The 26075-nt window shown below is 44.6% G+C and overlaps 1 protein-coding gene across 1 annotated transcript in view; it reads right to left on the bottom strand.

The window, feature by feature from the left end:
- LOC106639825 (protein groucho) overlaps positions 1-24877 on the bottom strand; it is a 127200-nt gene extending 102323 nt beyond the window's left edge. Inside the window, exon 1 of the mRNA XM_089594760.1 lies at positions 23456-24877. Coding sequence (XP_089450886.1) covers positions 23456-23518 — 63 coding nt within the window. The 5' untranslated portion in view covers positions 23519-24877. The remainder of the gene's footprint in view (positions 1-23455) is intronic.
- Positions 24878-26075: the final 1198 nt, after the last annotated feature.

The raw sequence follows: 26075 nt of genomic DNA, 5'->3' as shown, positions 1-26075 counted from the left end.
AACCGATGGTTATCGATGTAAAATTGTTTTCGTTTTTATGTTACTTTTTTTTTTTTTTTTTTTTTTTTTTTTTTTCGCAACTGCTTTGCCGAGTCATTTGGCGATTCCGTTTAATCAATCCAGTGCGCTGCTATACACTGTTGTACCTATTATCTCTCCCAAATCTATTGGACGTCCTTTTGTACACTGCAGGAAAATCGACGAGCTGAATTTATTTTTTAACTTTTTTTTTTTTCATGTTACGATCAAGTTTGATGCTCATTGGAAATTTCAATGAGACATACAATTGAGCTTCCCGTACGTGTTTGGCTGGCAATTAAACGCAGCACTCGATTGTGAAAAAAAAAAAAAAAAAAAAAAAATTGATCGAAACGAGTACGACAGATATTCGGGCAGCGTAGCCACCGGAATCCAGTTCGGTCCACCAAAAACCCAATCCGTCGTTTCAACGAGAGACGGGCGAGCGCGCGCGGGCGTACAGTTGTTTTCATTCAATCATCATCCTCCTCGTCGCCATCGCCATCATCATCATCATTTATCAAGAGCACGAGAGCCGCACGAAACGAGCAGCGTTGTGTCTATACGTGTATGGGTCCGGGTGTTGCGGAGGAACGCGGGCGCGCGCTCGGGCACGAGAGCTTGTTAAAGCTCGTCTGACGATTCACTTTGGCCAATTGCAGTCAATTAATTTTTTACCGCTAAAGCCCCTCGAGCGATAAACGTTGCAGCGGTGCCGAACGGGGAGTGGTCTATCTGGCGGATTCTTCGCGTTTCTCGACATAGATCTCTTTCTCTCTCTCTCTTTTTTTTTTAGTTTTTCAATGCAGGCGCACCCGAGAGTTTGGGGCAAAAAGGGTGTGGAGAAGGAGGAGGAAAAGATTACCAGAGATCCGTGGAATCCAAGAGATGGGAGGAGAGTTGTTTGCTCGTGGTTTTTGCTCCACCTTCCTCCCTCCGCGTCCGAGTAATTCGAGATTCCTCGTTTTTTTCCCGCTCGGAGAGGACGCTTGGCTGGCGTTTTCTGTTTTGTGTCCGTGGACCGGATCCCTCGCTTATCGGGGCGTGAGCGGCCTGCGATCGACAAAAAGGTCGGTGGCGGTGACGCCGACCGGCTCTCCCTCTTCTCTGAATGGAAGGAACGAGACAGGGACAATTAAGAGGCTATCACGCTGTTAAGATCTGCTTCGAGCAGCTGAGCTTGAGAGCCTTCGAGCTTTACTTCTCCCCCTGCCTGCTTCCCCCCCTACCTCTCAGTCAAGGCTCTGCTTTTCTAATTTTCTTTGGATTACTCAAGACTTTCTTTTCCCTTTTCATCTCTTCGTCAAGAGAGAGAACAATACTTGTGAATTGACTGATGAAAAAGGTTTTGGTGTTTGTGCCAGTGGCAGTGACCATACACCGTAGCCTGTAAATATAATACATTCCAAACACCCCCTGATCCCCATATAGTTGATCGACGATATTGTAACTAATGAACTTGGAAACACCTGAGGCTAAAGATTCCCACAATCCTTGCGTTGAAAGCTTCTAATCTCTGAAACCCGATAAAAAAAAGCTCTTCGGTCCAATAGAACCAAAAAGTCAGCTCTTATACTCCATAACCACGATATTTCAAGTTTTTCCACTCTATAACTTTCACGATGCAAGCGCGAAAACGACATAATTTTTTAGAGATGCTGTTGTTGATGGATAAGCATAATACTTTATCTATTATGCCTCACGTATGCATATTGTACCAAAAAAAAAATGTATATAGTCAAGGTGTTTCGGAGCCTTTGCGATTTGTGATACGTTTTACGATAAGCTTGGGGGAAAAACAAAGGGTAAAAAATCAATGAAAGTAAGCGAGATGGAAAGATCAAAGTGGCCACGAAAGGAAAGAAAAAAAAAAAAATACCTATCTGCATCGATGAAGAGAGGATGAAGAGGAGGGGCTGTGTATGTATAAGGAGGAACGAAGGGCGAATTTTAAAAGCGAGAGACGATGTCACGACACTATCGACACTATCTGCCGGCGACGACGTCGACGAGGCGACGCTCTCCGAATGAAACGAGGCGACTTCAAGAGGCCCACTACTCCCCCCCCCCCTTCATTTCCCTTATCTGCGTACAAGCCGCGCGCTAATGCAGGTATCCGACCCATCCCCCTGCCTCTCTCTCTCTGTGTTCTTGTTATTTTTTTTTTTTTTTTTTTTATCCTTCGTTACCGGGCCAAGGTCCCCCCTCTCTCTCTCTCTCTCCTCCTCTCGCTGTCCGGTCTATTCTTTTTTCGTCAACCTCATCTCGTGTACAACGTACATGTATATGTACACACTTGTGTGCACAATATCCGCAGCAATTTCAGCGTCGGATCCACTCGAGAGGAAAAAGAAAGGAAAGGAAAAAAAAGAGAGTGAGAGCTCCGGCATTTCATTATTACAGGGGCTTGAGTTGCGAGATAAGGGTTTATTGGTCGCCTCGAGAGCGAACCGAGGTTCTGCCATTTTTCTTTTCTTTTTTTTGTTTTCGGTTTTTCTGCCAATACAAGTGACGTGAAAAAAAAAAATAATAATAATAAATAATAAACAAATAAAATAAACGGACAGGATGCTCCCGACGCGTTCGCCCCGAATGTCGAGTTGTTGGGGGCGGGGGTTAATTAGTTGCTCTAATGGACAAAGTGAGTCGGTGCTTTTTTCTTGTAGGCGTCCGTTGTGTTTGATGGAGCACGAAGCATATACATCACGAGACGAGATCGACCGAGTCACGTAGCGCGGGCGTTACCCGCCCAGTACACACACAAAACGCGATTGTTCCCAGAACTGCTTACACCGAAAGAATACGGGGCGGGTGGCAATAAGTTATACCGTTTAATCGCACGTACGTGTCACCTTACGGGGGTAAACGCGTGATACTATACATAAACATGAGCTCGCGAGAGCGAAAATTCGAAATTCGCGGCAGCAAGGGGATAGGGGTGGGCGGAGCCGTGGAGTAATAAATACCTCGCCCAAACTGTATGTTTCATTTGTCCTTCTCCCCCATCGCCATGTAGCAGTCGAGCGCGAGATACGGAAAGGCACGAGGTGAATACAGGTGACAAGAAAGGGCGGAAGTTAGGCAGACAGGAAACATCTCTCCCGTCGGAATCGCGGAGAGCTCTGCGAGTTGTACTGTACACAGTATACATGTACCTGTTCCCGTGGCTGAATCGCGTCGCCCCGGCCTTATTATATTCGCAACTCCGTAGTGCCTCTCTCCCTTTCCGACGCGTACGCGCGAGTAGTAGTTACAATAGCGCGACTCTTGACAACAGCGGAGCAGCATCGCGAGTACACCGGACTTTGTTCCACCTGCGTCTTGGTGCTATTTAGCCAACCATCACCTGCCATCACCCGGTACAACCACTGTTGAACGCAGCTGTGTGTAACAAGCCTCCGTGTGCACGTAGATGCGAGCGTTCGCGGTGAAAGACTTGCTCGGCAATCTTCAGCCTGCACTTTGAAACTTTGACTGTGAAATGCCTTGCAAATGCGCTACTCCTCATCCCCTCCCCCTTTCCTTCTTCTTTCAGAATGAGGGCAATATTGTGGGGAAAGCAACGCTCGATGTGTACCGTACACACCTATACGTACCAGCAAACGAAAGCGCGAAAAGTTGTTGGCGCTGTGTTGGAAGCCTGATTTTGTTCCCCGAAACGCGGGCCAATTTGCATTTATTAATTTACAGCTTTCCGCTGCCTGTGTGTTCCCCGGTGCTTTTGAAAAGCGTGCTTTCGCACGTTACAAATTAACGCCGGAGGCTAATAAAATGTGGAGCAGCTTAAAACTTTCGCAGATCCCCATTCCACTGCAGAATCGTATATTCTCCTTCAATTACCATCATCATCATCATCATCATCATCACTGTCGTGATTTAGGAAAGAATCCCCTTTGAAGCAGTGATAACGATCCGCACTGCTGGTCCCCACCCAAAAAAAGCACCGCGGCGAAAAAAGGGTTGTTGGAGCTATCCCTTGGAATTACTCGGCACTAAAAATTTAATCGCCACACTCGCGAGCACTCATTCGCCAGACCGCATGCGCGTTAATGTCCAATGAAACTTTCGAGAATTCCGACCGTGCCGCGGACAATGGACACGCAAACGTATATATACAAAGGGGACAAAAAAGAGGGAGAAAAAGGGTGGGGGAGAGAGAAATGATAAATCTTTCGGTAATCAGTCACTGCTCGGCTCGCGAGGAGAGAAATAAATGCGTGACGGCTTAAACACACAAAAGCCCCGCTCTGTTGCGCGTATACGCGTATTTATACGTGGATGTATGATGGAAGCTGTGAATTAAGTGATGGAGGAGGGGGGGTGCGAGATAAAAAGGAAAGGAGCGACGCGGGCATTAGATTATACGGGGGGGCCTCTTTGTATATCCATCTCTCTTTTCCTTTTCTCACCAGGGGAGAGTAGAGCAGATGGGATCGCCGCCTATGTGCGTGTATACGGTAGCCCTCGTGTTTATCATTAACCTCATCCTCGTTTTTCGCCTCTTCGGCTGCGGGTATCCGTATACCGTCTGCCAAATAGTTTTGCGGTCCATATGCGTCCATATGCCAAGCTCAGGTATACGGCGATTTGGTTGTATTTCTTTTTTTTTTTAGACTCATCTGGTTTTTTTTTTCGATTCCTGCTCCGGTGAATCGTTTGTTTGTCTAATCTTCTTTTTTGTCTCGTCAAGTGTTTAGAATGCGATACCAATCAGTACGTTTTACTCGGAATCGAATGTAGAAACTTGAGGAAAAAAAAGCATACATCCTGTTGCGTTTTGATCAGTTCACGATTTAAATTAATAATGAATCATGTTTGGTAAAAAAAAAAAAAAAAAAAAAAAAGTCTCACCTTACCACCGAATGGAGGAAAAAGAGATAGAAAAAAAAGAAGAAAAAAAAAGAACCCTGTTCCCTGGGCGAGCGAGTTTCATCTAAATCGTGTAAGCCACACACGACTCTCCCGTCTCATCCACCGGCAGACGGACAGAAGCACGTATCCGGCGTCCCTTGCTCATCTAATACGGCAGCAGCGGCAGGCCTTCTCTCCCGCTCCTTTGCTCGTGCCCTTCTCTCTCTCCCTCTCATCCAACACCACGAGACCACGTAATCTCTGGGCTCCCTTTCCTCCTCCAGCGGGCGCAGCATCTCTCCCCGGCTGTATGGGCGCACAAACGAGTAATTAACTATCTCACTGAGGGACACGTGTTCCCACCCTTTCCCCCGACCTGCCCTCGCCATCTCTCTCCAACAGCTCGTGATCTCTATCTGGCACTCTCTCTCTCTCTCTCTCGCTCTTCTTCTCTAATGTGTGTGTATACAGCAGCTTACGCTCTCTCGCTTCGCTTCTTCCCCTCGACGCTCCGGTGCCGCTGTTGCTGCTCTCCTGTGTGTTTGCACACACGCTCTTATGTTAATTTAGCTTAACGCCCGCCGAGACCCTCTCGACTCTCGACTCGACCCTGCTGCTGCTGTTATGTATAGCGTCGAGAGCCAAGGGGGGACGCGGCACACCTCTCTCTCTCTCTCTCTCCCCCTGTCGATTATTCTCTGTTCTCTGCATTCTATTCTATACACTGTATACATGCACCGTGTGCATTTGCGCCTATAGAGCAGACATCGATTTTCCAAAATTGCTCTCGTATCTTTTTTTTTCTTTTTTATCTTATTTCCATACCTCGGTACGATTTGCTCTTCTATGCCAATATTATCGAGCCTCGAGAATCTTTCATTCGCCACAACGGCTGCACGTTTGTACATTTCGTCGCATTGTTTCTAGCTCTAGTGCAACACGCTCTTTTTATATTTTCCATGATCCAGCCAGCTGTTATTTACTAGTATACCACTTGGGCCTTGACAATGGGACGCGGAAGAGAATGGCAAAAGTCGATTCGGTAGGTGTTTCGGTTTTCTCTTTCTCTCTCCGCGCACTTACATGATGCATGGATACGTACGCTTTTTGCGCGCGATTCTTCAAGTGGTTGTTAACGACGTCAAAGGAGGGGAACAAAAACGAGAGGCTCGAGAGAGTGCACGGCGGAGAAAGAGAGTTGGGGCGAACACACGCGAGTAGAAGGTCCTTGAGCTCGACGACGACGACAAAGGCCAACGAGGAGGGGGGAAATCGAGCACGAAAAAGAGAACAAGAGGGAGCCCGAAGATAAGGGCCGTTCTTTCATCTGCGCGCGACCAATGTAAAAACGAGATTAAATTCGATCTGTCATTGACCTGCTCTACGGAGACCTCGTACTATACGACTATATATAGAATGAAATTAAATTGTATTGGCCGTAAACGCGCACCGTGTGCGTGTCGAGGGGGGGTGGGGCGCCCCGTGCAGCGCGCATTGTACACAAGGGAAGAAGTACAATAAATACGTATCGAGGGTTGCCATATGCGGGACACACTGCAGCTGACAATAACGACTAATATCTTTCGGAGAAATGAGCTCTACTCTCGCGTAATGGGTGACGAATACAAGGGTACTTGTGTGCACACGTACATAACGTGTTGCTCTCCCTCCCTCTTGAGCGTTTACCGATGCTGCTGCGGTAGATTTTTCTCTGTACAGCATAAAAGGCTTGTCGTCCAATTACATTCGACACGTGATTGCGAGTGGGACAACTTGGGTATTATTTTACTTATTTTCCAAAGCAAAACATCACCCGCTGGACCAAGTACAGGACGGAGGAGGGGCTCTTATCATGTAGTAATTCGGATAACATAGATAACAAATTCGTCGAGGGAAGTGTTCATCGTGCCCCAAGTTGATTTCGAACCCCCTATACACTTGGGTGCAGCTCAATCGGAGCGCCATTGAAACGTGCCATTCCACTCTCGCTTTTTCGTACAAGTATACACGCAGATATTGAGAAAGACAGTTTAGTACTCGATGCCTTTGCAGTCCATACAACCAACCCGGCCAGCGAAGCAACAGAGAGTCCTTACGGTGGTATTGCACGCGTGTACACCAATAGATGGATGTATATACATACACATACACACACACATGGACACAGGTTCTCTCGTTGTGCTGTCTGCCGATTCGCGGTCTTCGGCACCGGGATTTCGAGAGGCTGGCGCTTCTCCTCCTCGTCGTCTGGTGCTACTGCTTTCCGCAGTAGAGCTCCGTGCAAATATTTGCCAAATGTTCGTTCCGGGCGTGCGGATGTGTATATACACACACACACACGTGGATGCAGCAAGGCTCGACGACGTCGTCATGGATACCGTCGAAAAACGTTCAAATATTTGCAGGGAGAAGCAGTAGCGGCTACATCGTCGTTTTCTCTCATCCCGACCTCCCCCTCTGGCCAACCAATTCCACCTTTCTCTCTCTCTGCTCGTTCTCGATTCTCCTGCAGCCTCTATAGGTGCAGCTCTCGCTACTCTTCTGCCGTTGTGTGCACTTTCCGATGAAAGAGAAAGATCCTCTCTCTCTCTCTCTCTCTCGCGATGTGGGCGGCTCTGCGTACCTCTGTCTGCGGGTGTGTCGTGTGTACACAGCCGCGGTGGTATACTTCCGATAATTGTATTCGCTTCGCGATTGTTTCTTTCCAGCATTATCCTTACGACTGGGTGGAATTTTTTTCTCCCCAAAAAAAAAGAAAAAAAAATAAAGGCAACAAAGAAAAGGACGAGGCGTTACAGAGCTCGGTAACACGCATATAATATTATATACGTGTATCTGGTAAAATTACCGCGGTCAGTCGTGATTGTAATGCAAAGCTTCATCTTTCATGCAGCGCAAACAATCGAGCGGTCTTTCGTACAACGAAGGGGTCTATTGAGCCCTCCTAACGAGTCAATGGCGAATTGAATTTGAGTTATCGGATCCTTCGGCGTTTTTCGCGCAAAAATCGGGAAGAGAGAGAGAGATAGCCCAAGACAAAAGGCATCCCGGAGATGTATATATACGCGCGCGAGTGGAAATCGCAGCTTAGCGCACGAGCCCGTAAACTCGAATTATTCTCCGGAGCTGTGTATAAGAGAGGAGGGAGTGAGGAAGGGCAGCGAGTGGGGTCGGATGGGGAGGGCGCCTATAATAGCCGGGGTATATAGTTACCCCTACCTCCCGGTGAATTTATATCTCCGGCATTCATCTTCCCATTAGCGGTGAATAATACTCGCGGCGTTTACGTGCCAATTTTCCATTCGACGCTCGACCATCGGTGCGCCGATCGTTGCAGGTATGTGTATGTGTGTGTGTGTGTGTGTGTGTGTGTGTGTGTGTGTGTGTAATATGGTGCCGAGAAATTATGCAGGTGTATACGTATATAATATACCCACACAGCACCGCAGATTATTACATTGGCTGTTCTCAGCTGCAGTACCCGCTAAAATATACTCTTTTCTCCGTCTATCCGTCCATCTGTGTATCTGTATACATCTATCTGACGATCTATGGCTGCGTCTCTCTTTCGTTCGTTTGCTGCGGGACAGAGCTATTTTCTCACACGGAAAGAGGGAGGTATATACATATAGGGAGTGAGCGATCGATTGTCGTTCTATCGCACGGTGCTCCACAGGCAAGAGGAAAAGAATGGATGGCACAAAAGCTGTGGCTCTACGTACATTGTAGGCTGCTGATGGTATAGCGAGTAACCGATCCACTATCTTTTTCTCCCCCCCCCTTTTTTTTTTTTTTACTTTGTTTGATAGAAATGTTTCACATTAAACCGGTACGTTTCAGACGAGGTGACTGAAGTAATTGCAACAAAATGAACTTGATCTTAAATCTTTTTGTAGGTATAAAGTTTGTAGACGACGCAAAGTTTCGTATTTAATTATTATCCCTCTATACATTGTGGGCAAACAATTGTTCGCCCATTCGTAAGGGTCAAAAGAGGAAGAACCGCATGGATGCAAAATTATTTCCAAAGTCAGTGACCCAAAGAGGTGAGATGAAAATCAGAGAGATAAATTAATTTAGCTTATACATCCACGTACCCGCGCGTATACAAACGCGGTGGCCACATGGGTATGGTGGTGGTGTTATAGTTGGTAGTCACTCGAGCGGTCATAAATTTTTCCGTGTATATAAACGCTCGTGTTACATCAAAGAAACAAATTCGTCGAAAGGCCATACAGAAGAAGAAGAGAAGCACCGCAGCTGTATACAGTCTAGCCTAGATATTATACGCGCTGAATAGAAATCAAAGCGTGACCTCCTAGTTTCTCTTTCTGTCGCTCTACCGCGAGCCTTTCATGTGTAAGTATATACATGTATGTAATGTAGCGGCGATTCTTTGAAGCGAGCAAGAGAAGGAGATGTACGTACATTATACGCGCCGTAGGTTACCAGTCAATTGAAAAAAATTAAGAACAATGAATGATGCTTCGTACACGTGCATCCGTACAATGTATATATTATACAACCGCAAAGCTGTGTGAACATTCAGAGCGAGTCGGAGAGGAAATAACTAACGTAAAGTGTACAGTCATAAGGTAGACAAAAAGAGAGAGAGCAAAGTAGTCGCTACCGAGGTGCAGCTAGATTGTGAATCGGAAGCTGTCGTGTACCTATCGGCACTATTTGCGCGAATCGATCAATGCACGTCTCTCACGCTCGTATAATTAAGCTCGGCGTGGCTCGCGTGTTCAATTATCTCTCGCTGCCTGCAAAATAGCGCGTGCCAACCCACGCGTACGTTAGGTGCGCGTATATGTATGGCCAAAGGCAGTGGTTACAAGGATACTTATACTCACACACGTGCAAGTCCAACATACATATATACCCATGGTGTTCACATTATATACGCGCTTTCACGGAAACATTCACGCCAACTGCAGGGCTTGTGAGCAGAGAATACACATTGTGGCCGCGTTATAAACACACCGGCGGCATCGCCGATGTAATCGCCGCCCGTGGTCGCCCACGCGCGGGCACCGTAAATCAGAGGCTATATAGAACGACACGACAAGAGGAGCTTCGAATAGTGTGTTGGGTGTTTGTATACGCGTACTATGTATAATATATTTTATATATATATATACTTACTCGTCGTGCATTTTTCAGCGTGCAATTATCGCTCTTAACGATATATGTATATATACATTCGCGCGATACGGATCGCGGATCGCCACGTGGAGCGTTAAAAGGGTGAGGTTGCGAGAGCCACAGCACACCGTACGGTCAATTAATTTGATTGAGAATACTGCCGCCGCCTCATAGTATACAGTGGCAAGGAAACGCGCGCCGTGACTCCATACTCTTTATCTCCTTCGCGAGTGTACACGGTAGCCATCTCCCTCTCTTTTCCTCTTCGCGTCATTTCATCGCGATCCCATCCGAGGATAAGGATTGTTTATTTTAGCTCCGAGCGCTTGTAATTATCGGTAATGCACGCGACCGGGGAAGGATACGCGAATGTTTTCATTTTGTTGACGTTGTGCCGTGTATATATATATGTGGGACACGACGAGTTGCTCATTATGGTACCGCGTTGATTTACAATACTTTAATCTCGCGCCATCGGCGATGGTGGTTCGAGTGAATTTTATACTCCGACGTCGATGATTAGGGAGGGTAAATCGGTAAATCGGTATTGTACACTTCTTGCAACAGTGGCGTTGAGAGTAATAATTTCGTTCGCTCGAAATTACCTGTACAACAACTGTGAAAAAGTAGCCTTTTTTGTATCTGTAAAATGTACGCGATCCTATTGACGCAATCGGTATTCATTGAGAGTGAAAAAAAAAAAAAAAAGAAAAAAAAGAAGAAGGAGAAAAGTATCCGTAATATGTGACGCGTTAATTATAAACACAAATTAAATACAGGCGGCTCAAACGGGTCGGTGAATAATTCAATCGTTAGTTGGAAGAGCGTATAATATACCGAGGGAATTACGGCGAAACGAATGGCTTTTCGGTCCTCTCTCTATTTATAAATTTTAATAACCGGAAAGCCCCGCGTAATTGATGACACGCAACTTGGCTCTTTTCGCTTCTTCTTCCCTCAACCCCCTGTATACCATCGTCGACTTTTTCCACCCTTCTCTCTCTCTCTCTCTATACATCTCTTAACTTTCTCGTTAAGAGAAAATAAAGTAGGGTGAGAGCTTCCACTGGTATTTTCGTTGTTTGCCGGCGCCAGTCACATCTTAAGAAGCTCAAGTAGAGAAAAGGGAAGAAAAAAAAGATAAGAAAGAGAGTGGCGGGGGGGGGGAAGTATAAGGAGAGGAACGCGCGACGCCTACTGATTAAATTGAGAGAGAGAGGGAGCGAAAACAGCCGCGGGAGCTCGAGCTGTGTACGTGTACAAAAAGAGCGAGCAAGTGGGGGGGAGGTGGGGAGGAGAAAAACGCTTAGGGTTCGAGGCACGACAAACTGCCAGTCCTAATGCCAATTAGTGCCATTCTGCCGCTCGGCTGCTATATACAACGAGCACCGACGCACAATCCCCCGAAGGGCTTCTTTTATTTCTTCCTTTCCTCCTCTCCGTCCCTCTTTCGCTCTCTTGTGGGGCCGGAAACACTCGGTTGGCCCGAAACGAGCGATTTTTTTTTTATATTCCACTCGCCTCCCCCCGGTTAATTACCTGCTCTTCTAGCCACCGGATAGGAGGAGGAGGAGGAGGAGGAGGACTGTATACAATCGAGTTTCGCGGCGGGTCTCGTACCAAGCTTGAGAGAAACAACCAGAGAAAATATACGGGAGCAAAAACGTATGTGTTTATGTGTCTCTTATTATCCGCATACCCTGTACGCGCGCGCGTGTGCGGGGGAAATAAAATGCCATGTTCCGCCACCGCGGCCACCGACGAGCACGGAATGGTAATGACAATGACGTGCTCGGTTGGTTGTACGCACACGCGTGTGCATATGTGTGTATACCATGCGTTTGACAATAGCGATTATTGTTTCACGGGCCAATGCCGATAATGTTTTCTGACGAGGGAAAACAAAACCGAGGGTGGGCCCACGTAAGCGGCCCAACGGAGCTTGATTAATCGATACTGTAGGTGTAGCGATACCGACATCGGTTGACAGCTGTACTCCACACGATATGAATAAATTATTTTAACTCTGATAAACGGAAAGCTCAACGATCGGCGAGAATATCGTTATTATCGTCATCGCGTTAGAAACAGCACGCAAGTTGGTACGTTTATATACAAACGAATCGCGTGTGCATTTACAAGCTGTATCTGTCGAACCAATCGATCCTTCGGGCTTTAATTTATGTATTCGCCGTCGTCTCGCTGCGCACGAATTCCCGAGGCTTTTTAAGCGCACGCGATGCATGTATTATCATGCAGCTGGGAAAAGTTTTGCTTTCCATCAATGACACGTTGTACACTGTACGATTGGTGCTGATTGAAACACGCCTGGCTGTGATAAACCTTTGTAGGTACAGCCTCTGGTCTTGGAAGAAAATCAACAGGCGTAATGTCCAAAGTGACGCCACCCCATCTGCCGTGGGGTAGAAAGAAACGTGCAAAGTATAAGTATGTAAGCAGGATACAAAGTCCAGGGGAGGAGTATACAGTAGAGCGGCAGCAGTGTAGGCTATCGATTTTCATGGATCGTTAGTCGGGCTTTCGGATGCTTACGTCTCTCTCCACGGGCTTCGCGAATAAAGACTTTTTTTTGGGTAAACACGCGTGTGTAATTTTGGGCGAACGCGTGGGCTCTCGAGCGAGAAAAAAAAAGTATAGAGTGTGACGCCCTATAGGCCATAGGGAGCGGATAAAAGAAGAGCATCAGCCCTACACAAGCTTATACTCGCTCAATATACACTGTGTGTGTGTGTGTCAGCTTTCGCCAGTCCGTGGGGGAAAAAAAATCAATAACGGATCGTTTTCCGGACTGTGTTCATACGTATGTAAGTGTATGCCATATATGGGTGACGCGTCGGAATAGAATATAGAGATGGTGGTGTCGTCCGCGTGTGCGGGCGCAACGGAGTGACTCCGTATATGTATGTGACAGTGTATACACATCGTGGGGGGAAAACATACGACGCAGTAGGTATACATCGACGATCAGAGGGGGAGCCTAGCCTGCAGCTTTTTGACTTGATTGTCGGGTAATTCGAGCGAGGGGCAACTGCGTTACGTGTGTGTTTGTGTATGTATAATGCGTTGTTGGTGGCTTGCCTCTGTCTGTCTGCTGTTGCAACGCGGATAAATACGCTTGATTGAGCGATGACGGCTGCATTTGGGAGATCCGGTGCGTAACGAATGGTAGCGAGTCTCCGCTTGGCTTGGAAGAATGTTCGAGCTTGTACATCCATAATCATTTTTTTTTTTTTCTTTCACGCGAGAAGAAAAATCTTTGACATTGATACTTGAAATAAACCAGATGAGAATTCGAGGAAGTACGCACGTGCACAAATTTGTTTGTTATTTCCAATCGAGCGAGACGTGATTTGGGATCGCACACTAGCGTCCGCTCGGGATTTTTATTTATCGCAAGCCGTTAAATCCCCTAAACGACCAACCGTGAATTTCACAGTGGAGGGATTGGTGCGTCAAGCGATAACGTTAACACGTGTACACACGCATGGAAATAAAAGGGCGAAGAAAACTGGAGCGCAAAAAAACACTCTCTCGCGTGGATGTAATAAAACGCTGTCGATGAAATTTATTTGCCGCGTGCGACGTGGGTGGAAAAAAAAAATGCGTATCAGATTGCGTGTCGCCCGAAAAAGCTGACGAAACATCGCGCGGCCGATGAAACGCTCTTGGGTTACGATGATTGTTGCGATTGTCCCCGTTGGAATATAATACTTTTTGCACTCGTTACGACTGGCTTTCTGTGTATAATATGTTGTGACTGGCATCGGTATATTCTATAGAGCTCGACGAACGAGACCAAACGTACAACGACGGGGTCAATAGACTTGAAAAGCTTTGCAAGCTTCATTGTTATCCCACAACGGATTGAGGTCAGCATTCAACAACTTGGGCAATTAAGATTTACCGCGAAATTAATAAGTACAAGTTTTGCCAAGTATCCAGCGGTGGGCAACAGCGGCAGCCTTGGGAGTAGAATTTTTCAGACCCGCATCCCCCTTTGCTTCCAGCTAAACTTGCTTACGCGAGTTTCCAAACTCGAGATGAGCCGGGGGTTTAAAGTTACGCGGAAACGTCGTCGTAACAGCACAAAACCTACTCGACGATGAAACTTGAGGCAGCACCGAAAAAAAGAAAGAAAAAAAAAAAAAATATGGAAGAGAACATAATTAAAGACAATATTTGTGCAAACACGTGGAGTGTCGGAGAAAACCTCCGGCAATCTTGATAAACACAGCACTTTACCGACAAAAGTATCAAGAAGACGGGCTGCAGGGCCTCAGAGAGAGAGAGAGAGAGAGAGGGAGGGAGGGCTCATCGTAAAACTCCCAAACATCGCGCACCAGCATCTGGATGCCATGTTTTACACCGCGTGTGCTGTACACACGAGCGAAGGCAAGCCGACGAGCTCTACACTCTCAAACGCACGCACGCCTAAGTTAATATTTTCCCTTCTAAAATATATATCTCGCGCTCTCTCGAGTTTATATTTCACTTCCTTCCAAGCTCTTTCTCGACCAAGGTGGCTGGCGAGTAGAACCAACGTAGTATACAGTTACGCCGAGAAGGAGGTGGGAAGAAAAAGCGGGGTGTAAAGGAGAGTGGAGCTTAGATGCCTGTAATTTGAGAGCTATTTAAACGCGGGTATATAATATACATATACCTACGAAATATAAACGAAGGACAATAAAAAAAACGCAGCTATATCGCAGTCAGCTTCCTCCACTCGTTCTCTCTCTTTTTCATATACACGTACTGGGTACATAATATTATGCTCTCTACTTTCTTTGCCCCTTATACAATGTACACATGTGCCGCTGCAAACGTGCACGGGCATAAATTGCGCCCTATACTGCGGGTACAATAGCCCGAATGCTTAGCCGAGAAAGAGAGAGAGACCCCTTGACTATAAGTGCGCGCTACATACAGTCCCCTTCCACTCTTCTGTATTAGTATTTGTGGAGGCTGTGCAAGCCGTGCAAAAAGGTATACGTATACATATCTATACCCACGGAGAGTAAAAGAGAGAAGAGCTTAAGTGGCCCTGAAAGAGAATGAGAAAAAAATGGGGATAGAGAAGGGTGAAACTGCGACGGACCAATGGCTTCGACGCTTCGAGTGACACTCGATTCATCTTTCGAGGGGAAGATATCATGCTCGGTGTGTAACAGTTCCCCCCTCCTTTCAAAGGGTTTTTACCTTGTGTATGGAAAAAAAAAAGTACTAATTACACGGAATATAATGGGGATTTTACGGAGAGTGGATGAGATTATTGCCTGGAAGCACCTACTTGAAAGCGAATGGTGCGCTTGTTATTATGATGGTCATCGATTGATGCGAAACGAGTCAACTTTTACAGATCCTTCCAATAACGATAAATACCTGCACGTTTTGTGCACATAAATTTCTGATTCGTGACTCATCGTCGGAGTATCAAATACATAGAAGAAAAAATAAATCAATGAAAAAAAAAAAAAAAAAAAGAAAAAAAAAAGTAAATCGTACAAAGCAATCCTAATGAAAAAAAAAGGCAGAGAAAAACAGACAAAGAAGGGCAGGGGTGCATCTGGAGTAGCGGAGAAGAGAGTGACGGGAAACCACTGGGGGATAAAGTGGGCATGCCGGTCTGGGAGCGGGCTTCTTCTCTCTCCTAGTGGACCAATTTACGGGGCTCTTAGGCTCGGTACGCCAACAGCAGCCCTACACGACGTACACCCTACAGACGTATACAGGGTGGACACGGGGTGGAGGGTCGAGGTGGCTGTACAGACCGATGTTGCGGACCCGAGGGGTCGTTTCCGGCCATTGTGTTAGCCCCAACCAAGGGCTGGGGTACAGAGGGGCGGAAGAAAGCCGGAGGGATTATTTTGGCGGTAAAAGGGATTTCGTTCTAGCCGGGCCTGCGTTTAGTGCTCGGCTTCCCCACCCCTATATATGTGTACAAAAGCACGCGCGCACGCGCACGCACACACACATGGAGGGACAAGCACTCACGGCTTATTGGCTCAGCACCTGCCATTGAGCCAGCTTAATTTTTTTTGCGCCCCAGCTCTCCGGGATCTCTCACTTGTATTACGGTGATGCTGCCTGCGGCTCCTTTTCTCGCCTCGTTCTTCTCATCTACCCCCCCCCCTCCTTTCTTCTTCCGTTGCTGGTTTAGTTTCTCTCTCTTTCTCTCCGGAGTATATGGATAGTTACTCAGAGTTTAAGGGACGAAACACGATGTCGAACGATATCCAAAGCGCTGCGCGGAAGTCACGTTGCTCCGTTGTCTCCCGAGCGATACCGTGCCTTGGCTGATGGTTTTTGCCTCCTCTCGTCCTTTTGCGGGACGAACGGATGGTTGGGTTCACCACTATTATTTCTTTTCCTTCCCAGAAGTTTTTTTGCCCTCTTGGTACAAACATCGTTGGTGTTTGCCTAAACGATTTTAACTGAGTGTACAGCTGAGGTTCTGTCTGGTATGTATACATCCATGTGCCGGCTGTTAATTTCACGTATCCACGTAGCTATACTCGAAAGAAGTTAATTGCTAGAAATTTTTTTATCTTCCTGTACCTTATTTTATTTATTTTTTTTTTTTGTACGTGGATGAAAATCGGCTATTTCATCGAGCGGAAACGAAAAAAATAAAGAATAACGGATCTTCAGCTCCGATGGAGCGGGCCGAAGGAGCGCACAGCGCGACTAATTTCTCCTTTGAAGCGAAAGAAAAGCCGAGGGCTTTTTTCAGCTGTGCATATTTGTTCCGCGCATTAGCTGGCTACGTGGATCGCGAGGCCGATGAGAAAAAGAGAGAGGAGGAAATTCGCACGGCCGAGGCGCTCTAAACAGGCCGATTAAAAGTATCAATATTTGCTCGAATCGAGGGGAGTCTCGCGCAAACTTGGCCGCCCCTTTTTTTTTTTTTGTTCTCCTTCTCCTTCGTGTTATTCTTCGCTTTGGCGCTACAATGGCCGGCCACGAGTCTGTGTACTTTTCTTACGTGTGAAGCGCTAAAGACCGGCTGTTTCACAACCGGTTGCTCTGTACTCGTGTGTGGCCTTGGGGAATGCGCAGCTCGTGAATTTTTTTGTTCCACCATACATCCTCCTCAAGCCAACCATCGAGTGCGAATTTTCGAGTTTTTTTTTGTCTCATCCATTGCGCAATGCGACCCTCGTTTGTTTATTTTCTTAATTTGGGCGATGTACACAAACCCGGATACTATTTGTTTTGCGGTTGAATAATCACCTCCACAGGCTGGAGTTTTTGCGAAATCACTACCTCGTCGACCACTATAAGCACTACGCTGCAAGGGAGGAGGGAGAAAAAAAACGCACCAACATAAGTGCATTACATTGTACTAATCGCCCGAGCTAGCTGTCCCCCCTTTTTAATCGCGATGCAACAGCCCTTCTGCCTCTCCCTTTCCATACAAATATACATATATATACACTTACCGATTCACATCTGGCCGTCGCACTTAGGGGTGCCTCACGATTAGGGTTAGTGGGAAAGACCCTCGTTGGCGTTATTATCATCATTATTACCATAATCATTATTTGTACGCGGAAGGGCCTTCCTGGAACACGAGGAAGCTGCTAAGTCGAGGCCGTTTAAATTTCTCTCTTCTGATGTTGCTGGATTTTTTTTCCTTTTTTTTTTCTCTCTCTCTCTCTTTTACGCCCATCCCCTACTTTAGGGGCGCTCGCGTGTGACGAGCAGAAAGGCTCACCCTGCCTCGTCCCCCTTTGGGGCGACCGTATAGTAATTTCGTGTAGGGGTGCAAAAACACAGACAAAGCCAAAAGGGGGTGAGAAAGGGATATTGACTCGCGTCGTGAACATGGTTTTATCGTTATTGTAACAGCGCGTGCACGTGCCTCCCCGTCCATCGCTCGTACACAGCTGATGTTTACTTTCACGCAATAGACTACTGCTGGTTTATGTGGAAGTGACTCTCTGGGATTTGATTGAACGTGATTTTTCATCTTTTTTTTTTGTTTGTATATTCATTCGACTTTTTTTATTATTTTTTTTTTTTATGAGCAGTCATTCAGCGCTTTTTCGTGTCCAAGCGGATTAATCGACGAACCGAGTGCGGCAGGGGTAAATGTTTATTTTTGCTTTATTTTTCCATACCGATCATTTACCTTTTCTTGCCGAAAAAAGTGGAGAGCGCAGTTGAACGATAAATAGTAAATAAAACCGAAAGAGAGTGGCAAAAATATTTTTCTCGATAGTCACCGAGAGCCGTGCTAATCCCCAAAAAAATCAGCTATACTTCCCTAATTCGTTACGACAGCCCTTTAAGGGAGAAAAAAAAAAGATCGACCCCACTTTGCGTTGGCAGATTCTATTTGCATATATGAATTCTTTATGTATGAGCAATCTAGAGGCTAAAAGAATGGAAAAAAAAAGAATGACAAGGGGAAAAGAAAACGAGGGGATCCTCCAGCGGTCGTTTCGGTGTCCCAAAGTAATCCGTGTGCCATTCATCGCCCCAGCAATAATGTACATTGTAGCGCGCCAGCGCACACACGACTATCGCTGATCTTGGCTTTATCTGCCGATTACACGGTGCGCGTGCGTCGGCCGTCTTACACTCCTCGAGCCGTCCTATCTCAATCTTGCTCCTCTTATTTCACGTACAGCTATTTTTATCTCCTCGACAAAGAGTACGGCTCCATCTGAATTGTTTTTTTTTGTTGCTCCTTCTCTTTTTCAATTTACGGTCCTGCGTCCTCGAAACATTTCTTTCAATGTAGAAAAAATACAAGATCCTCTTAAGCGCATTATGATTTTAATTTTTTTTTCAAGTCTTAGTCGAAAATTGAATGAGTGTAATTATGCGGCTCGTCTTATTCTGAAATTACTCCCAAAGACAGTTCGACTGCTGAAAGAATATCAACGTCACCTTCCCCCTTTTATTTTCTCATTACTCGGTAACATTTCATTTTATCGAAAAAGACGATCGTCGCTTCGAATCATACCCTATACGTAAACGTATACGTGGACAGTACACGCACCAATTACAGTTCAATGGACACGTGCCCGCGTTAGTGTACGACTCCACGTGTATTTATGTGTATGTATGGATGCTCGCGCCCCCCGGAGCAATAGACACGTGTCTCAAGCACTTTAGCGGATCTCGTCCGGATTGCGCGTACTATGTGTACGTACTTAAGTTGGGCACCATCCATCTCCCCCCTCTGTCTTTGTCTCTGCGTTGGTATATGTACGTATGGCTCGGCCAGGGGTTGGATGGTCACGTGACCTTGTGCCCGATACAGATAATACCTGCAAGAAGGGAGAGAGTGGGCGAGTGTAACATTATTGGGGTTCGGGGTACAATGCCTCGCGTATGCGTGTATATATTGTACGTGCACGAAATGCCTCGGGGGGGGCGGCTGACGTGCGCTCGCTCGCTTCCTTATTCGCATGGCAAGTGATTGAGTTACTGGGATAAATCGACTAGTACGTATATATGTACTCGTATACCCGCACCCCGCTTCGTCTGTCCATATACATACATCGAACTGTCTGTCTGCTGCTTTAGATACACGATTTCGGGTTAGCTGCTACTGCTGTTGACTTTCATAGCTCGGGGGATCCCTTGTTTGATTTTCCAATCAATGTATTCCACTTTATTTACCGTTCCGTCCTATCGAGTAGAACTTTGAAGAAATTATTTGGCACAAAAACCTGGTACACGATCACAGTTGATGAAAGAAAGATTCGACTGAAAACAGTCGTGACTTACCTTTAATTATATATACATCATGAATTACAAGGTAAAATATTTTTTTATTCACAAGTGATTTATCGATATATTGGATGAAAACTGTTGAATTCGGTGAAATCCGTATATGGAAAGATACGTATTATATACCCAGAAACCAGAAACATTGTCAGCACAGCAGTTTGTATAGTTTGTAGCAAGGTATCTATCATTAAATTATTCGCCTTATCGTCTAGTTATTTTTATTTTCAGTTCGAGAATTGCCGTGTCCTATAATTTCAATAATGCACTGTAATCACAGCAGCGGTTGCTGTTAGCCTCCACGCCGATCGGTTGAAGCGCGATTGAGCGGAACTCGGTATCGGTTATCGCAACAAAAACAAAACAAATATCTCAAAAAAATCAAATGAAATAAAAAAAATTTTGCTCGCGTTTGACGCACTCGTTTGTACACTTACGTAACATGTATAGCAGTGTAGAGTAACACCGGGAAGAGCGCGTTGAAAGAGTCTAAGTGGAATCGATTTTCGTCGTGCAGCGGTTTTACACAGCACTTTCGCAAATTATATTGTTGGAGCGAGAATGTAATGGGCGTGGAGTTGGCGTTCGACTTTATTTGATTCTCGGTTATGATTAAAAGCACGCTGATGCTTGAAAATACGATTTCCTGGTTATTACATATTACAGTTAGCAACCGATAGTAAACATGTTAATCGTATAATTCAAAAAGTTTCCACATCTAGATTAGAGGTGAATTTTATTTTATTTTTAATTTTTTTTTTGCGGTGTCGAGATGTAGAAATTAAATTTTCTTGGTTATCTATGATTTTCGAGGTAATCTAGAAACATATACGTTTGATTGTATCTACTGGTTAGCATTGAACCGTTTCTAGTAATCACTAAAAATTTAATGGAAACTCTTCTCGATGTATAAAAAAATGTCTTCTCAAGTATAACTGAGTAATAGTGGTAATAATGTGAATAGCTGTGTTTACATAAGGCATCAGTGTCAATGGTACACAGATATTGAAAAACAACTATTTGTACTTCTTTATCGCGAGTAAAATTAATAAAACTTGCTTATGCAACTGAGCACTCGACTGTGATCATACTTGAAGGTATATAGCTACATATAGTAAAAAAAATACTTGGTCTCAATGACTTCATGCATATTTTATCCTGGTGCTTGATACAAGTGTGTTTTCTTATTCGGCTATTCTTACGTTGTTTTACGTTCTTTAAGTTCAAGATTAACATCAGTAATATTTTTTTTTTTTTTCATTCTTCAAATAAATTTATTTATTTGTACAATGAAATGTACATATCTAATATTCTTTAATGCAAGAAAATACAAAAAAAATGGAAAAATAATCCAATTGAAAACAGTTGAACATAAAGAATAATACTAAAAGATAGATGTATGATCCATCATACTATAATTTATAATACACGAAGTAAAAAAAAAAATAATTCGAGTGGAAAAAAGCTAATAAATTTATAATAACGTTGCTATGCTCGCTGATACAAAAAATCCAATAGGAATAATAAAACTTGATTTCCAAGCGTGATATTTTCCAATCTAATAATAATATAAAATGAAACAAAAAAGGTAACCACTAATGACGTAGAAAAAGAATATATATATATATATATATATATAAAAAGAAGGAATTCCAACAAGTATACATAATATAATACTGATATATAGCCTAATAGTAGTGGTGTCAAGGCAACATCGCGGACTCGCGCTCGAGTAATTGTCACGCTCTCAGCAACCAGTCGCTATACGTAACGTGCATGCCTACGTATATACGCACATGCAGGCTCGCGTATTCAAGTAGCCGGTTATATGGCTAGCACACGAGAGAGAGAGCCGCCGGCTTGCTAGCCAGTCTGGCACATAATGTATAGGTACTGTATCGGTTTACCTCGGCGGCCTGACCATAATATCACACGTGGTTAAATATCCATCGCTCGTTTCCTCCCTCTCTCTCTCTCTGACTATCTACACAAGTATATATACGTGTATTGTAATAGCCGAGCCTTAAATTTTCCTCGTTTCTCTCCTGCTTACTTACCGACTAGCGTAAACATGGGGGAGGAGAGCCCCACGTGTGAGTTAATGCGTGTTTATCCCGAGCTATAAACGGAGCAGCCTCTTAAAGATGTACGACGGTGCGAGGAGAGACCCCCTCGGAGGCCTTACTTTTACGCGATGCCGGTATACGCGCTTGGAAGTTAGTTTTAGAGCTCTAATTTTTAATGTTTCAGATGTTTTGGCTCGATAAACCGGTTGACGCAATGAGGCTTGTTAGTAGCAATGAATCGGGAAATGTGTTGAAGTGAGCTTTAGTATGATTCAAAGATATAAGATTTTGATAAATTTTTAGGTGATTTGTGATTGTGATAATAGTAATTGAACATTTGTGGCATATAAATTGACTATCGGACAAATACGTTGGGGGTTGGAAAATCACTTTATTCTAGCAGTTACACTCCTCACATTTTTGCTAGTATCAGTAACAACTTCATGTTTTCAAACAATAGCACTGCATCATACATTTTTTTTTAGTCCAAAAAAAATTTTAATCACCTGTGAAATAAGGGGTTGTCAATCATCCCTTGATTTTCAGTTAAATGGAACTTGCTAATAAAAAATCAATGCAGAAAAAAATAAGTACATTGAATTAAGTAATTAATAAACGAAGATTAACAAATTAATATATTAATAAAACACTTAACTCACGGAAAAGAAAAATTTGTGAATATTGTATTTTGTTTAAACAAAACTTTACGTAGAAAATAACATCAATTGTAAAAATGTCAAAAAAAAAAATTCAAATTTCATTTGCCATGAAGGTTTTTAATTTACTTTATGGTATATGAGTTAGTTGAAGTTTATGCAGTATTAACCTGATTACAGTGTTACGACTTAAGTTTTATGGATTCATTAATTTATATTATTTATTGATTTGTAAAAACAAGGTGAAAGATATTAAGTAAATGGATCTCGTATTAACTTTTCTAAGCTGCAAAAAAAAATTTTTCAATCTGAAAATATTAACTAAGGATGATGCTCCGTTTTTTTTAAACATGTCATTTTTCTTTCAAGTGTACTGTCTTATAGACGTGTAACCTTTTTTCAAGTGCAGAACGAATGTACTATTGAACTTTAAATAATGCTAAACAAGCGTACTTCAAGTGTGACGACTACGTTAATGTTTACGCTATAGTTAGTAATGGATTAGCGTTTTAAGAAAATGATTTAATTCATGTAGAAATTATTGTTGAACTCGTATCTGCATAAGCAAACAGCATCAAGTGATGTGCAAAAATATTATATCATCTTCCACCATCGTTTTTGTCGTTTGTAAACTCGTATCAGCTATAAAAATGGGGGAGATTGTCCTCTAATAAGTAATTGACATTTGCAGTTTGTGCAGTCGGTTTCTATTACGATTCAAGTGAGATTACATCTCAATAGAGAAGTAATTTCTCGAGAAAGAATTTTTGATCGGCTCAACCAATTCAAAATACAAATAATGGAGGGCCTGTCAATGATATAGGACGTCCATTGTGCTTCTTTCACCCCTTGAACAATTTCATGGAAAACCACCCGAGCCGGGTATCATCCACCACGAGAGGGTCCTCCCCCAAGCCGGCTCACATGGTTTTCGTGTATACAGTATCGACTTACCGGATGCCTAGCAGCTGCAGCCGCGGCAACGGCGGCCGCATTGATGCCTGCGCTGGGATACATTTTTCCCGCTCCGGCGGCGCTGCTTCTCCTGGATTTGGAGGACAGCTCCTCTGCAGCGTCGTTCCTCCGGCTGTCGCGCGACGACGATGACGACGACGGCGACGAGGAGGTAGTTCGTACCCTCGGCTGCAGCTGCGCCTCGACGACGAGGTAACCGTCGTCGGTTCTTATGAGGTTTGAATTAAACGCCTGCAATGCTGCTGTTGTTACGGGCACTGGTCGGGTGTTTAGCAACAACCCTCGTGCACGTTCACTGTGAAAAATCTCCGTGTTGCCAACAACACGGGCAACGAGAAAGGAAAAAAAAGGGGCGGCGGCGAGGTTCGATCAACTTTAAGTATACTACACTTTTAAAGTGCACAGCATACCCACTTGTTGGTCACTTGAGCATCAGAGTTAAAACTGTTGACTGTTGCCAGTCGTATGGGTAAACTTTTTTTTTTCTTCTTGTACGTGCTTTTATCTTTAATTTAGCTCACGTGTTTTTTTTTTTTTTTTTTTTTTTTTTACATCAAGTATCTGTCACTGTTAGAATAGAACTGCCGTAGCACAAGACCGTAAGCCCAGTCGCACTTGTTGGGCGACTTTTTCCTGCCACGTTGGAACGCCATTCGAATGTACTGCTGTTCGCCGCAAAGCCTGCTTTGCTGCACCTTTTTTTTAATCCGTCGATATTCTCGCAGTTACTGACAGCACGATTACTTTTGCAAAAAACTTTTAAACACACTAACAATACAATACTATTTAATCTTACGCATTAGAGGGAGTTCATTAAGAAATTGGGGTGGATGAGTGTACCGCCTCTTTAAGGGTTGACTCGGCCGGCAAAGTATGAACGCGACTTTACCGAATACATAAGGGTATATGCACTGAAGAGAGAGATTTAGACTCTACCCTATTATTTTATCTCTGGTAAACGAAAGACTCAATGACAGATGTAAAATTCACTACACTTTTAAACTAATTTTTTTTTTCAATTTGATGACTCCAAAATGACTCGTTGTAGCAATAACACAAACTTTTTAAAAGTAACTCGATTGTAAACTTGTCACTCTCTTGTCACTCACTTAAAATCGTGTATTATGTATATCACACAATAATCACTTAACAATCGGCATTAGTGTAATCAATGGGCAGGTACGAAAGCACTGCTAATAAAACACAGCACCAAATCTGGACCACAAGATCATAGTGAGCTTTCTTCGAAAATTGATTGCAGAAGAAAAGTCAAAGCTCGTGGTAATAAGTAAAATTAAATATGACATACAGAAAAAAAAGTGAATGGATGTAGAATTACAATGCTACGTTGGTGTTGCTCAAAATACACGAGAGACAAATTTTCGTCGGAGCGAAGCTCACTCGTCGGTGGACTTGGGGCGACTGACGAGCTGCCGAGTAGTGGGGGAAGAGACAAACTCCACCGCTATGGCTCTCCCCCCGCCTCTCTCTCTCTCTCTCTTTCCTCCCTTCCGCCAACAACTCCAGCACAGCAGCAACCCGGCTTTAGTTCGCCGACACAACCGCACGGATATGCGTGTATATATCTCTCGCTCGTCGGAGTGCCAACACTGCCAATGCTGTGCCAACGGGCGTTCACGCGCACAGGCGCACTTTTTACGTGCTTATAAAACGCGCGCTCACATATAAAAGCACCAGAGAGACACACACCATATACATACACACTATGCTCGTTCGTTCTCCCTCTTATCCCCCTTGCCGTGTGCTACTGCTGCTGCGCTCTCGTTTTCTCTCTGCCCCCGTTACACCCCTAACTACGCCGCGACGCCTCGCTCTTTTTCTCGCTCGGCTCGTCGCTTTACACGCGCCCCAAGTGTATATATGCGTACACGCCCATGTGTACGGATAGAGCTCTAATTGTTTCTCTTGGCGCTCGTGCGTGCGTTCACGTATATGTTGGTATAAATGTATACCGGGGCACACATGGGCGCCTGCCCGTATGAACTCTCGAGGCTTTTAACTATATTTATTTCTTTATCTGTCCTGTCTCCCGTCCCCTCCGCCTTCATATGCGCGCAAACGTGTATACATGTACATGTATACACACTTTTTCTCTCTTCATTTATATACATGCTTGCCCCGTGATTCACTCGGCTTGGGTCTCGCTACTCTCACTCTACCCCGTGTACATACATGGGATAGGGGATTCCCTGTCTTTCGTCTCTGTGGCGAGAGCGATGTTTCTCTTGTATATCTCTGGTCTGTGACTGCACGTGATACTGTGTGGGTGGGTATACATAGTCGTCTCGACAACGGCGCAGCAGTGGTTAGCGCTCGCGCAACCCCGGCACAAACTTTCATGGGTATTAACCGGCACCTTTACAATTAGTCGCTCCGTTACGTAAAAGCACTCGCTTCCTCTTCCCCTTCACCCAAGCGCGTCAAAACGTGACAACGAAAATCAGGCTCCCTTTTCCTCTCCTTGCCCTATTTTTCTTCACCCTCGTCTTCGACCACTTCTTCATTAAAACGAGAGTTTCAGAAAGACTTAATTCCTTTCCGTTGAAATTTGCAGGGTAGTTGTACAAAAAGTGTTAAA

Source organism: Copidosoma floridanum, unplaced genomic scaffold (assembly GCF_036245765.1).
Source record: "Copidosoma floridanum isolate Cflo_tuat_1 unplaced genomic scaffold, Cflo_Japanese_pri ptg000001l, whole genome shotgun sequence".
Lineage (NCBI taxonomy): Eukaryota > Metazoa > Arthropoda > Insecta > Hymenoptera > Encyrtidae > Copidosoma > Copidosoma floridanum.
The sequence above is the reverse complement of the archived record's forward strand: the minus strand, read 5'-3'. Positions and strand labels throughout refer to the sequence as shown.